Source organism: Cydia fagiglandana, chromosome 15, assembly GCF_963556715.1.
Source record: "Cydia fagiglandana chromosome 15, ilCydFagi1.1, whole genome shotgun sequence".
NCBI classification, from domain to species: domain Eukaryota; kingdom Metazoa; phylum Arthropoda; class Insecta; order Lepidoptera; family Tortricidae; genus Cydia; species Cydia fagiglandana.
The window spans coordinates 9,714,949-9,727,690 of NC_085946.1; the positions used below are offsets into that span (position 1 = coordinate 9,714,949).

Consider the following 12,742-nt stretch of genomic DNA (forward strand, 5'->3'; position numbering starts at 1 on the left):
TTACTCCAATGAAGGCGTAATAAGACTGACAGAGAAAAATGCCCGCAATTTGCGAATTTCGATTTTCGCGGTTATAGCCCAGGCTGTAGCGCCGTGTCGCCGCTGTTAGCGCGCAGCGTGGCGCGTACTCGCCACATTGACAACGCGCCGACACTTGAAATCTCAATGAAATCAAATTGACTTCGCGCTCAGCTCCTGTTTCGTCTTAATGACATGGTCCAGCACCTCCCGGAGGTCAACGTATTCGCTGAAGTATAGGGACGTTTGTGAGGCTTACACATGTTTTATAATCCCACATCCCACCTATTCTTAAAAACAATTAATTCCGCGCGGGCCTTACAACCCGAACCACTGTGGGCTGTGGGCGAGGGCCCACTACGCCCACGCCTATTTACGGCACTGTAATGGATTGAGCTCTAGGCGATATATTATTTAGGTCCAATTGTTTACGGTGTTAATTACTTTGTACTTAAATCATCTGACGAGTTCCGAGTTTCTATGTCGGCTTAAACAAAATAACAGTACCTATACTTCCGAGTAGCAATGCACCGAGGAGAAGTTTCTTAAGTTGCGAAGCTTCTATGAAGAATATTCTCTGGAACTTAAATTTAATAAACAATCTAATCGTGTCAAGACCGACGTAGACACATGCCGTTTTAAATATTTTGCCTGCCCGCTTTACTGTTATGTGGCGTGTAATATTATACATTACACAAAACGTTAAAGTTCTCATATGAACATTCTCACAGAGAACTTTCTAAGTTTCTTTCATGTAATTTCTCTGAAATTTCCGAGAACATTTCTGCAATTTCTGCAATTTGTACATTGCTACTTCCGAGTATATTTAAAATAAACCAGTGTTATTGTTTGTTTCAGCAACTAACGTGTACTCGCTTCTGATAGTGCGGAGCTCGTACCTGGCGATGGAGGAGAAAGAACGAGGCCCGCGGCCTCGCGAGCCTGACGACGAGGTCTGCTGGGACACCATGCAGCTGGCTCATGTCGTGTGACGTCACATTAACGCTAGGGCCATGGCCTGGAGCGGCGGGCTGCGCGTGGCCTATTTAGGGCGGAATACTATTATGGGCCTAGGGCGCAATACTAGTTTTTTTAATACCACATTGGTGGCAAACAAGCATACGGCCCGCCTGATGGTAAGCAGTCACCCTGGACACCTGCAACTCCAGACTCTCCAGAGGTATTGCATGCGCGTTGCCGACCTTTTAAAAAATTATTAAATGATGTATTTTAAAGTGACGTCAAATAAGTTATTGGTTATTAGGAGGGCTGCAAGGTGTGCTAAAAGCTCCTCAGGCGAGGGCCTAGCCAAGATGCCAATCGTTTGCGCTACGAGTTACGACAACTTAACGATTTCTTATCACTCTTACATATTACATACATACATATTATTCTTACATATTAAGTGCGATAGAGAGACAGAAAGCGTTATGTTGTCTTAGCGCAAACGATTGGCATTTCGGCTAGGCACCTTGTTCTCCATTCTGCAGTAAAACATTAATAGGTACGAGTATTCCATTGAAATAAGGGCTCATTTAGACGATGCGAGAACTCGCATGCGAGTTTCATTACATTGCTGGTTTTGATCGGTCGGTTGAATTGCACGTAACCAACAGTCCACAATGTAGCTAAAATCGCATGCGAGTTCGCGCGCAGTCTAAATGAGCCTTAAGGATCGTGCTACGACTACGATCTACTCGTACTTAGGCTGCTATAAATATTGTATATAATGTATAATTGTACAGTTCGGCTAATTTTCAAGAAGAGTCAATCACACCGGAAGCCACTAGTTTCAGCCAGCTGTATTATGTTTTGTGACATTAATATTGCCGCAATCTTACCTCGAATCAGAGCAGCTACCGCGAAAACCGAAATTCGCAAATTGCGGGGATCTTTCTCTTTTACTCCAACGAAGGCGTAATTAGAGTGACAGAGAAAAATCCCCGCAAATTGCGAACTTCGATTTTCGCGGTTATAGCCCAGCAGCGTGCTGTAGCTATTAGTTAAGTTTGTTTTAATATTGGGCGGGTTTTTAGTATCCCAATTGGAGGAGTTCAATAAGACTGTAGATTATTCTGTATTGGTGATTTTCGGTGTAAAATAAATAATGTCAAAAGTTAGTTTAGGATTAGGATAACGTTTAATGTACATATAAAGATAGTACCCAAAAATTACCATAAGTATAAAATATAAGGATATACATACTTATACATTTTTGTTATCTGTGTTTTTCTTTAACCTGCGTTTCCGTTCATAGACAAAATACAATTTCAGGATTTAGGTCAGAGGGTGACAACTTTGGGCATTAGCACGTTGAGCACTGATGGGCCATTAGGCCATTAGGGTTGATAAAGTCAAATAAAAGTATAGGTACCTTCAAAATACTCTTCAAAAACTCCGCCAACGTAAGTAGAAACGTTTTTAGGTTATAGCTACGTCACCTACTGTCACCAGTAAAATATGGGTACCTGGTTGGGGTTAAACGCTATGACACATTGGACAAAGTCGCTCACGAGATAACATCGTTATTTACATAAAAATCCGTTTCGTTGTCGTTTCCAACTACGATAATTTCGCAAATGGGATAAACAAAACATGTTTACACAAATACAACTGATATTCCCCGCCCAGAAAGCAGTCCCTGATAACTCAGTAATGTGTAACTTAAAGTAAAATGTATGAATTAACTAATAGAGATCAGTTTGGGTCGCGTTCATAAGTTTATCACCATTGTGTTCATGAGATAAAGCTTTAGCAGGGACCAGTATCTTAATAGAGACTGTTAATCTTCGTACGAAACGGTGTTCCTTATCATTGTGATAGATGGCGCCACATTAAGCCCTCTAAATTAGAGCATTTATAAAAAAGTAAAAAAAAAGTTGTAGGTAATGAAATTGACGAAGATGCCGCGACGACTTTGACGCCATCCTAAACAACTGGCCGGAAGAAGCACAAAATCAGGAATTATGGAGAACTCGAAGAGAGGCCTTTCCCCAGTAGTGGGGCACAAAAAGAGGCAAAAAAAATTAAATTGACTAATAAGTAAAATATTTTGGAGTCGCGGTCTTACTCGTATTTACCTACTGCATGCATCCGAATAGGTATGTCGATGCCAGTAGAAGGCGTTGGTGGGGCAGGCCCAGACGGAGATGGCGGAATGACCTGGACACGCTCCTTAACAACTGGGTTGAGGAAGTACTGGAGTCGTGAAATCAATTTACCCAGCAGTGGGACAATAAAAAAATTTAAAATGTCTGTAACTTTAATAGCTACAAGAAAATGGCGCTCTTGTCGGTGGTTCCTTTTTGTGGCGAATGGAACAATGCCAGCGCGTACGAAAATTAAGATGTGAGATCAATTCTTCTGTAATTTAATAGAGGTAAGTGGATGGGGTTATACCTAAGTTTGAGAAACACTACCGTTTTCCATAGCAAGTGCAGTTTTCTCCCAGTTGCAGGCACAATCTCAGAATCTCACGCACGAAACGTCAAAGTTAATTTTCAATATAATTTGATGAAAATTTAATTTATTTAATATGACACGTTACAGGATTTTACAGATGTGGTAATAAAAATTGTCAGATACGATGATTAGGTTTCAAGATATTTTCAAATCAATAAACCGTGTGTTTTGCATCCTATCATTATTTTTATTCGTCTCTACTTTAGATATATAAAGGCTGGTGTCTACGGAAGTGTGCAATCTGCAGCCAGCGTCCGAGCACATTAGATAAGTGCCCATTGACAGTCGCCTCCATCCGCACGTCGCGTTCGGACCGTTCTGTGATCTGTATATTTATACTTAGTATACTCTGTATACTTACACGATGTATTGTGACTTCCCTGAGTTGGGCCGGTGCTGCTTCTGCATGCCACTGAGGAGGGGGGTGTTGACGTTTGGATACCTCAATTTTGTGAGTACCTTTTATGTATTGTTAATATTTTTATATCATATCATATAGGTAGGTATGTAAACTATTCTTAAGCCATTGGTAAGCGTCTGAATAAGCATCAGAAATTTGCTATTTTTAGGGTCAGGCTCTACTCGGTTAGAGCTCTACTTCTCTTAGTGGAGCTCTACCATTTTCCTCGGATTTTAGAGCCTGAACCTAAGAAAAACTTTTTCGAAATTTAACCCTTTAGGGGTGAAAAGGGGGATGAAAGTTTTTAACGACTTAAAGAATGCCACAGATGATGTATTTAGGCATTTTTATAGGTACTGTGAAAGTGGGTCCAACCCCGAAATCGCGATCAAAAGATCCTGTTGTAGAAATATTATTATGTAGGCTTCTACAAGTAATGTGGGTGTTACTAGTAACTAACGTCAAGTAAAGAACACTAAAATATTAGTCAGAGGTCAAACCATTTCGTCAAATATAACAAAGTGTCGGATGAACTTGCAATTTACAAGTATTGTAGCAAATTTGAGCAAAATTGGTAAGTACAGTGAATAATTCAAGGTCCAACTGGACATTATGATGAACAGTGCCAACATCCCGTCTGTTTATCACGTTATCAGCGGAAACTGCATTGAACTTGCTCGTTTACAAACACGACTGGGTAGATTAGCGAGTCTGTGGTTAATATAGGTAGTGATACTAGTGATTTATTGTGGACACAGAGACAGTAAATTCTGTTTAATTATAGTTATAAATAACTGATGTTGGCCCACACCACATCTTACTGAAACCATTTAACCTTTGGTATACATACATTAGCACTGATTAGTGGTCAGTTCTTCAACAAGCATGCTAACATTAATTTTAGATATGTTTTGAACAGCCAAAATTTTACAGCAGCATACGAAAGGTTAAAAATCTTTTGAAGGAGTTACTGACTTCAACAATTTGAGTAATTTCCTCATCTCAATCATTTGAAACGTGAAAACCATACGTTTAGGTATTTAAAAAAAATTATAAGCAGAAACGTTTGACAATGTTTTAAAGTTGAAAAAATCATTGCCTCGGGCGAGAGTCGAAGTCGCTACGCCCGCTGTTCTACCAACTGAGGTTCGAATAGCAATAAATATCTGCCACCGAAATCAACCAATCTTCTATACATATAATAAAGCTGTAGAGGGTAGAAAGTCTGTACATGGAAGATATTTGAAAAACAGTTGACTGGGGATACTTAGAATCGATAACAGAACACGTTCCAACAGTTTTTAGAATTTTTGTCTGTTTGTCTGTTTGTCTGTTTATCTGTTTATCTGTTTGTCTGTTTATTTGAACGCGCATCACGTGAAAACGGCTGAACGGATTTTGACGCAAACTTTACTAATCTGTCGAGAAAATCTCCGGCCAGGTTATAGGCTATAAAAATTCAACCCTTAAAAGGGGGGGTAGCCACAACACTCGCTTGATTTAAGTTTGCCCCTGAATCTTATGGCGCTACTTAGGAAGGAGGGGCAAACTTTTTTCAAATATGTGCTACCACTATTGAGTACCCTGGTAAACTAATAACAGATGGCGCTGAATTTAATACGTACTGACATGAATAGCCACCGAGGAAGGTTTATGCCAAATTAGATTTAGATGAGGGGGTACGGACATCAACAAATTAAATTGAATAATTATGTCGATTTAATAATATAGGTACAACAAAATTAAACGACAGTAAATTAATTACCCCTCATTGTACAGTGACATCTTTTGCACGACTACCCAAAAAAGAGAGAGAGAGAGAGAGTGTATTGTGTTTTCAGCGTTCGTGTTTGTATGTAGGTATATATTTATTTATCTGGGTTTCACTCTCTCTCACTCTTTTGCGGTTCGACGTTAGGTCTTATGCGAGGCCTTCTGCCTTACGGCAAAGTTGATCTTCTGCCTTAATTACACTTGGGCGTGGATCCAAGCTTTCCTCTTTCGCAGCTGGGCCTACTTACTGCCTTGCTCACACTTCGCCAATTCAATTCTCTTGGTCAATTCCAAGCTCTGCTTTCTTGCATCTTTTATGCATGAAAACAACCTCGCTGAAACCCTTAAATATCGAGCCCTATGCGAAGCTAGGCTGATAGAAAACTGTCCCATCCCTTCTTTGTATGAAATGCTGGATTCGCGCCTGGTTGGGACTAAAAGTAAAATTGCGTTTTTTATATCGAAAAATTTTCGCGCTCGCTTCGCTCGCGTTTTTAATTACTTTCTAAGGTATGATACAGGTGGCATTCGGGTGGCGACTACAGCAGCATTACTCTGTTGCAACGTTACTGTCAATTTTCGTCATAACATGATGTGACCGAGTTCCATACTAAAAGTAAAAATGTACAACTGTCTATCATATTGCGTTTTTATATCGAAAAATTTTCGCGCTCGCTTCGCTCGCGTTTTCAATCACTTACTAAAATATGATAAAGGTGACGTTCGGGTGGCGACTGCAGCAGCATTACTCTGTTACAACGTTACTGCTGCAGCACTGTCAATTTTCGTGATAAAATGATGTGACTGATTTCCATACTAAAAGTAAAAATGTACAACCGTCTATCAAATTGCTTTTTTATATCCAAAAAATTTCGCGCTCGCTTCGCTCGCGTTTTCAATTACATTCTGACCTAAGATATCATAAAGGTGACATTCGGGTGGCGACTGCAGCAGCATTAGGTACTCTGTTGCAACATAACTGCTGCGGCACTGTCAATTTTCGAGATAAAATTATGTAACTGATTTCCATTCTCAGCTGTAATGCGGCAATGAACTTCACTCAATTTACCAAAAAAAAAATGTAATCTTAATGACCCTAGGGAGAGGGGGCACCATGGTCTAGAAATGCTTAGGGCATCAAAATATCTTAATCCGGCACTGCTTCGGACTTAACCCGACGTACGTACTGTACGCGTTCCAAAGCCTTCGGCGCCCTCATACTAAAAGAATCTGGCGTAGCCCGACAACGTGGCGCGCTGCACGCGGTCCAAAGCCAGGCGACTTCGACTTTGTCATACTAAAAGAGACGTACGTGACACGCTGTATGGTTACCAAAGCCGGCGCCCTCATACTCAAAGAGTCGGGCGTAGACCGACGTACGTGACACACTGTGCGTGTTCTAAAGCCGGGCGCCTTCGGCGCCCTCATACTCAAAGCGTCGGAAGTAGACCGACGTACGTGACACGCTGTATGCGTTCCAAAGAACCATGGTCTAGAAATGCTTAGGGCATCAAAATATCTTAATCCGGCACTGCTCCGGACTTAACCCGACGTACGTGTCGCGCTGTACGCGTTACCAAGCCGGGCGCCTTCGGCTCCCTCATACTAAAAAAATCTGGCGTAGCCCGACAACGTGGCGCGCTGCACGCGGTCCAAAGCCAGGCGACTTCGACTTTGTCGTACTAAAAGAGACGTACGTGACACGCTGTATGGTTACCAAAGCCGGGCGCCTTCGGCGCCCTCATACTAAAAGTCAGGCGTAGACAGACGTACGTGACACGCTGTACGCATTCCAAAAACGGACGCCTCCGGCCCCCTCATACTCAGAGCGTCGGGCGTAACGTACACGTTTCAAAGCTGGGCGTCTTCGGCGCCCTCATACTAAAAGAGTCGGGCGTAGACCAACGTACGTGACACGCTGTACGCTTGCCAAAGTTGGGCGCCGAAGGCACCCTCATACTCAAAGCGTCGGGCTACGTAGCACGCTGTACGCGTTCCAAAGCCGGGCGCCTTTGGCGCCCTCATACTAAAAATGTCGGGCGTAGCCCGACGAACGCTTTCCAAAGCCGGGCGCCTCCCTCATACTCAAAGCGTCGGGCGTAACCCGACGTACGTGACACGCTGTACGCTTGCCAAAGTTGGGAGCCGAAGGCACCCTCATACTCAAAGCATCGGGCTAAGCGCGACGCACGTGGCGCGCTGAATGCGGTCCAAAGCTAGGCGACTTCGACTTTCTCATACTAAAAGAGTCGGGCGTAGTCGGACTACTACAAATCGCGCTCTAAAACGTATGAAACAATAAGATAGAATTATTTTAAGAAATTATCATGCAGGAAATTATAAATGTTATAATTTTTTCAATAAAAAAATACAGCGTAATGTAATTTACTATTTTTTATATATTTAGCAGCTTACTGACACAAACCGAATTCCACGCGGGCGGAGCCGCGGGCACAGCTAGTAACTTATAAAGACCAATGATGACATCTAACTGATCGGATGATGGAGACCGAAGGTGGCTATATGCACTAGTTTATAAGTGATTGATAAAACAACAAACCTCGTTAAATTTTGGCTGTTAGATTCGCCTCGATTAGTAAGTAAGTAGGTATACTTTAAGATGACTTAAAATAAAAGTACTGTGTGCGACAAAAACTTGTATCAAAAACATTTTTTGTAGAAAAAAAAACTTACCCTCTTTTTTTCTTCAGTTTTTCTCGGTGTTCATGCTCGGAGTATACAGCTACTACATCAACGCTGCCTCCGGGAACCTACACCTCATCTACCACGGCTCGTTGTCAATGATCCCTGCCGAGGCATGCCTCTTCATCTACTGCCTCGAAATCGTCTTCAACCTGATTCTGCTGTATGGCACTCATTTGGTAAGATCCCGTCTTAAAAATAAAGAAATATGGCAATATTCAGCATTCAGGATTAGTAGTAACTTTGCCCATTACCTAGAGGTTGCTTTACGCTGCTATAATAGAAGACCAAGGTTATGGTATGTATAATATGAACCTACATGCATTCTAATATAGTTTAAAGAGATTACCGATCTAAAAATCTGCTATAGTCGTCCAATAAAAAGGGTTTTTCACATATCAAAATTGCATTTGTTTTCGTGAACCCAGTTCCCTTTATAATTCGTCCAACTGCGTCCAACAGATCAGCATTTTAGCTCAAAATGTAGACTAGATGGCGTAATCGAACCGTTATAACTAAGTTAATTTTAAGACCGACACATTGTACTTTTATTTACACTATTTACCCGGATTTTTTATTTACAGTTACACTATACTAATAGCACGGAGTATGACTAATAGCGTTTAGATGATTTTCCTTGAACAATTAAGATGTTTGTATGTTTACTTACTCGTACCAAGATAACAATAGCGTGAAATATTTTATAATTGATTATTTATTGAACTCGATTGCCTAATAGCTCGAGTTGAAAGCAGGTCGGGAAAACATTTTGCAAAATTCTATTCTAATGCCTTCCATTGCCCTTTTTCAAATATTTTAATAAGAGCATAATTCAAACAAGTAGTTTAATTCAAACAACTCAATGTCTTGCTATTAAAAAAAATATCGAAGACTGAATTACCAAAAAAAAACTTTTACAAGGTACCTATCTATCCAACCTAATCTGAAAATAAGTATGAGTTTTAAATAATTGTATAGTCAAAATAATGTTAAGTATTTTTTCCAGAAAAAGCTTCTGTTCGTGAAGATATTCTACTACTTCGCCATCGTTTCGACGGTGGCATCGGTGCTGATCCAGCTGTTGGACGCGTCGGAGATGTGGATGCGGCTGGCCATCGAGACCATCTCGCTCACGTTCGCGGGCTTGTGTGAGTTATCAGTTATAACGTACCTACTTCGACATTGTGACTGTGCCGTCGGTGCTGATCTAGCTGCTGGACGCGTCGGAGATGTGGATGCGGCTGGCTATCGAGACCATCTCGCCCACGTTCGTGGGCTTGTGTGAGTTATCAGTTATATAAGGTACCTACTTCGACATCGTGACTGTGGCGTCGGTGCTGATCCAGTTGCTGGACGCGTCGGAGATGTGGATGCGGCTGGCCATCGAGACCATCTCGCTCACGTTCGCGGGCTTGTGTGAGTTATCAGTTGTAAGGTACCTACTTCGACATCGTGTCGACGGTGGCGTCGGTGCTGATCCAGCTGCTGGACGCGTCGGAGATGTGGATGCGGCTGGCCATCGAGACCATCTCGCTCACGTTCGCGGGCTTGTGTGAGTTATCAGTTATAAGGTACCTACTTCGACATCGTGACTGTGCCGTCGGTGCTGATCTAGCTGCTGGACGCGTCGGAGATGTGGATGCGTCTGGCTATCGAGACCATCTCGCCCACGTTCGCGGGCTTGTGTGAGTTATCAGTTATAAGGTACCTACTTCGACATCGTGACTGTGCCGTCGGTGCTGATCTAGCTGCTGGACGCGTCGGAGATGTGGATGCGGCTGGCTATCGAGACCATCTCGCCCACGTTCGTGGGCTTGTGTGAGTTATCAGTTATATAAGGTACCTACTTCGACATCGTGACTGTGGCGTCGGTGCTGATCCAGTTGCTGGACGCGTCGGAGATGTGGATGCGGCTGGCCATCGAGACCATCTCGCTCACGTTCGCGGGCTTGTGTGAGTTATCAGTTGTAAGGTACCTACTTCGACATCGTGTCGACGGTGGCGTCGGTGCTGATCCAGCTGCTGGACGCGTCGGAGATGTGGATGCGGCTGGCCATCGAGACCATCTCGCTCACGTTCGCGGGCTTGTGTGAGTTATCAGTTATAAGGCACCTGTTTGACATCGTGACGGTGGCGTCGGTGCTGACCCAGTTGCTGGACGCGTCAGAGATGTGGATGCGGCTGGCCATCGAGACCATCTCGCTGACGTTCGCAGGCTTGTGTGAGTTGTGATTCAAAATATGTAATAAGCTTTCCCTTGCAGTATGTACAATAATAAATATCCGAACAATTTCAATTGTAGTTTTTAGATGGATCTCGTAAAAAATACAATTTTCATTCAAAAAATACTTATACGTAATGTAATGATGAGATTAGGTAGGTAGTGGTTTGTTTTTCTTAATAATTAATTAAATGAGATATTTTTATTTCGACTTCATTAATGTTTGTGACAAGTAAAAATAAGCATCATAATGTAGTTATATGATGTAAAATAAATAATTATTTTAGTAAGTACAGAATTTTACATTATAAATGTACCTAAGTCCTGGACGCCCACTTTGCGAGTGATATGTAGCAATAAATAGCCGCATGACACGACATTGTGCGGCCACTAGAGTTGAGGTCATCTCTGATAAAAAACCGTAAGCGGAATAGTGTTCAAAAGGTTATATCAATCTATGCTGTCAATATTTTGTATTTGTTTCATATACAACCCCAAATATCGGTGCTGGTGAAAATACAGCGTCAATTTCTCCAAAATCGCAACAACCTTAGTCAATTCTCACTTCAATCCCCTTTCTGAGGGCCTAATACCCCCAAAATCGGATATATAATTTTCGTTACCTTACTTACCTAACACTCATGCATATTCGAGTGATAGAGAGGTAGATAACTAAATTTCGATTTTCGGTTTCCGCTGTAGACCCTCTGATCAGATCTCACAACACTACAATAGCACAAGCTTATCGGCCTCGAAACAAAATATCCTTCATCTTACAGATAGGTTGAACTCCAATATCTGACTTCGAATAATTGTTCCAGGTCTCCAGTTATACCTCATCATCTTAGTTCGGAGTCTGATCAAAAAGCTGATGGTAGACGGAGACCATGTCTTCGAGAATCAGCTTCACCAGATAGTCACTGGAGAGCGAAAGTTCAACAATGCCAGCAACGGCATTTATGATGCCAACACCGTCGTTCCGAATAATCCGACTGATGTTTAATCTGGGGTCACAAAATAGAATGTAAGAACTTGGCTGTGTTTATGTGAGTGTTGATTATTACAGTGTTAACTGTCAAAATGAATGGGATAACAAGGTGAAATGAAAACATTATTGTGTCTTCTGTATAAGTAAGTATTTATTTTTAAGGCCTCCGAATGTTATAAACAACTCTTTAGTAACATTTGGAAACCTTTGAATATTCTAATTTTACCAAAAGTAATATAATAACTTTCGGTTGAGTGTTTGTTTGCTTTTTTTCTTCTAATTAAGCCATTTTTGACGTAAATTAAAGCACAGCGGCAGCGAGATTTTCTGCCATTTTAGCTAAATAAAACCTCAACATTAGATTTTACGATTTTGTATTTGTCATGTCATTCTATTCTATTCAATAATATAAGTACAAGCGCATTAATTTAGCATTAAACAATGTGCACTAAAAATGTCAAAATCATGAAAATTATTATACCTATTATAAATAGGCATAGGTAAATATTGTTGTAAATATTGTAAAGCTTCAAATGACATTTTAAGATGTAAGTTTAAACCAAAGAGTTAATAATAATTTTTAAATATTTTTTTACGATTATTTCTGTCAAAATGCTCTACATAGTATGGTAAACTATTTATTTTATATCATAGCATGTTTTGCTTGATATGTAAATTAATTAAAAAATACGAGGCTTGTTACTTACTACAAGGCGACTTTTAATTGTTATTAAATTCTATATATTTTCTTTTATTATGTAGAATTCTCAATAATTATTCGGAAACGCTAGGATGTCACTAATATGTAGTACTTTATTTACTATTTATTGTGATGGAGATGTATTTTCTATTAAAAAGAAGATTATAATAACCGAGAGACTTACACGACAATAAAATGAGAAAAATTACCTATTCTTTTTTTTTATATGTTTAGTACCCTCTTCTAAGTTCTTTGTTTATTTTATACACATTATGTACCTTCTACTTCGTTATATTTTAGAATCGCCTAAAGTAATATTGATAAAAATAATCAAAGCAATAATAATGCTTCATTTTCAGTTTAGGCTTCTGTCAGGTGATCTAAATTATCGGTTTAATATTTAACGAACGATGTATGTATATAGTTGTAGAAATATAATTTGCACCGATCTCTTTAAAAAAGAATTACTGAGACTGA

At 40.7% G+C, this 12,742-nt stretch overlaps 1 protein-coding gene across 1 annotated transcript; it reads left to right on the top strand.

Annotated features, from left to right (window-relative positions):
• Positions 1-3,710: 3,710 nt before the first annotated feature.
• On the top strand, positions 3,711-12,473 carry LOC134671338 (uncharacterized). The gene is made up of 4 exons (XM_063529164.1): positions 3,711-3,931; positions 8,365-8,535; positions 9,363-9,504; positions 11,399-12,473. The coding sequence occupies exons 1-4, from the start codon at positions 3,845-3,847 to the stop codon at positions 11,578-11,580; spliced, it is 582 nt and encodes a 193-aa protein (XP_063385234.1). The 5' UTR covers positions 3,711-3,844; the 3' UTR covers positions 11,581-12,473.
• Positions 12,474-12,742: the final 269 nt, after the last annotated feature.

Excerpts from the sequence above, each read along its gene's own strand:
- LOC134671338 (XM_063529164.1), top strand. The coding sequence starts at position 3,845 with ATGTATTGTGACTTCCCTGAGTTGGGCCGGTGCTGCTTCTGCATGCCA. Across the intron at positions 3,932-8,364 it reads CGTTTGGATACCTCAATTTT|TTTTTCTCGGTGTTCATGCT; the intron begins GTGAGTACCTTT and ends TTTTTTCTTCAG. Across the intron at positions 9,505-11,398 it reads GCTCACGTTCGCGGGCTTGT|GTCTCCAGTTATACCTCATC; the intron begins GTGAGTTATCAG and ends TAATTGTTCCAG.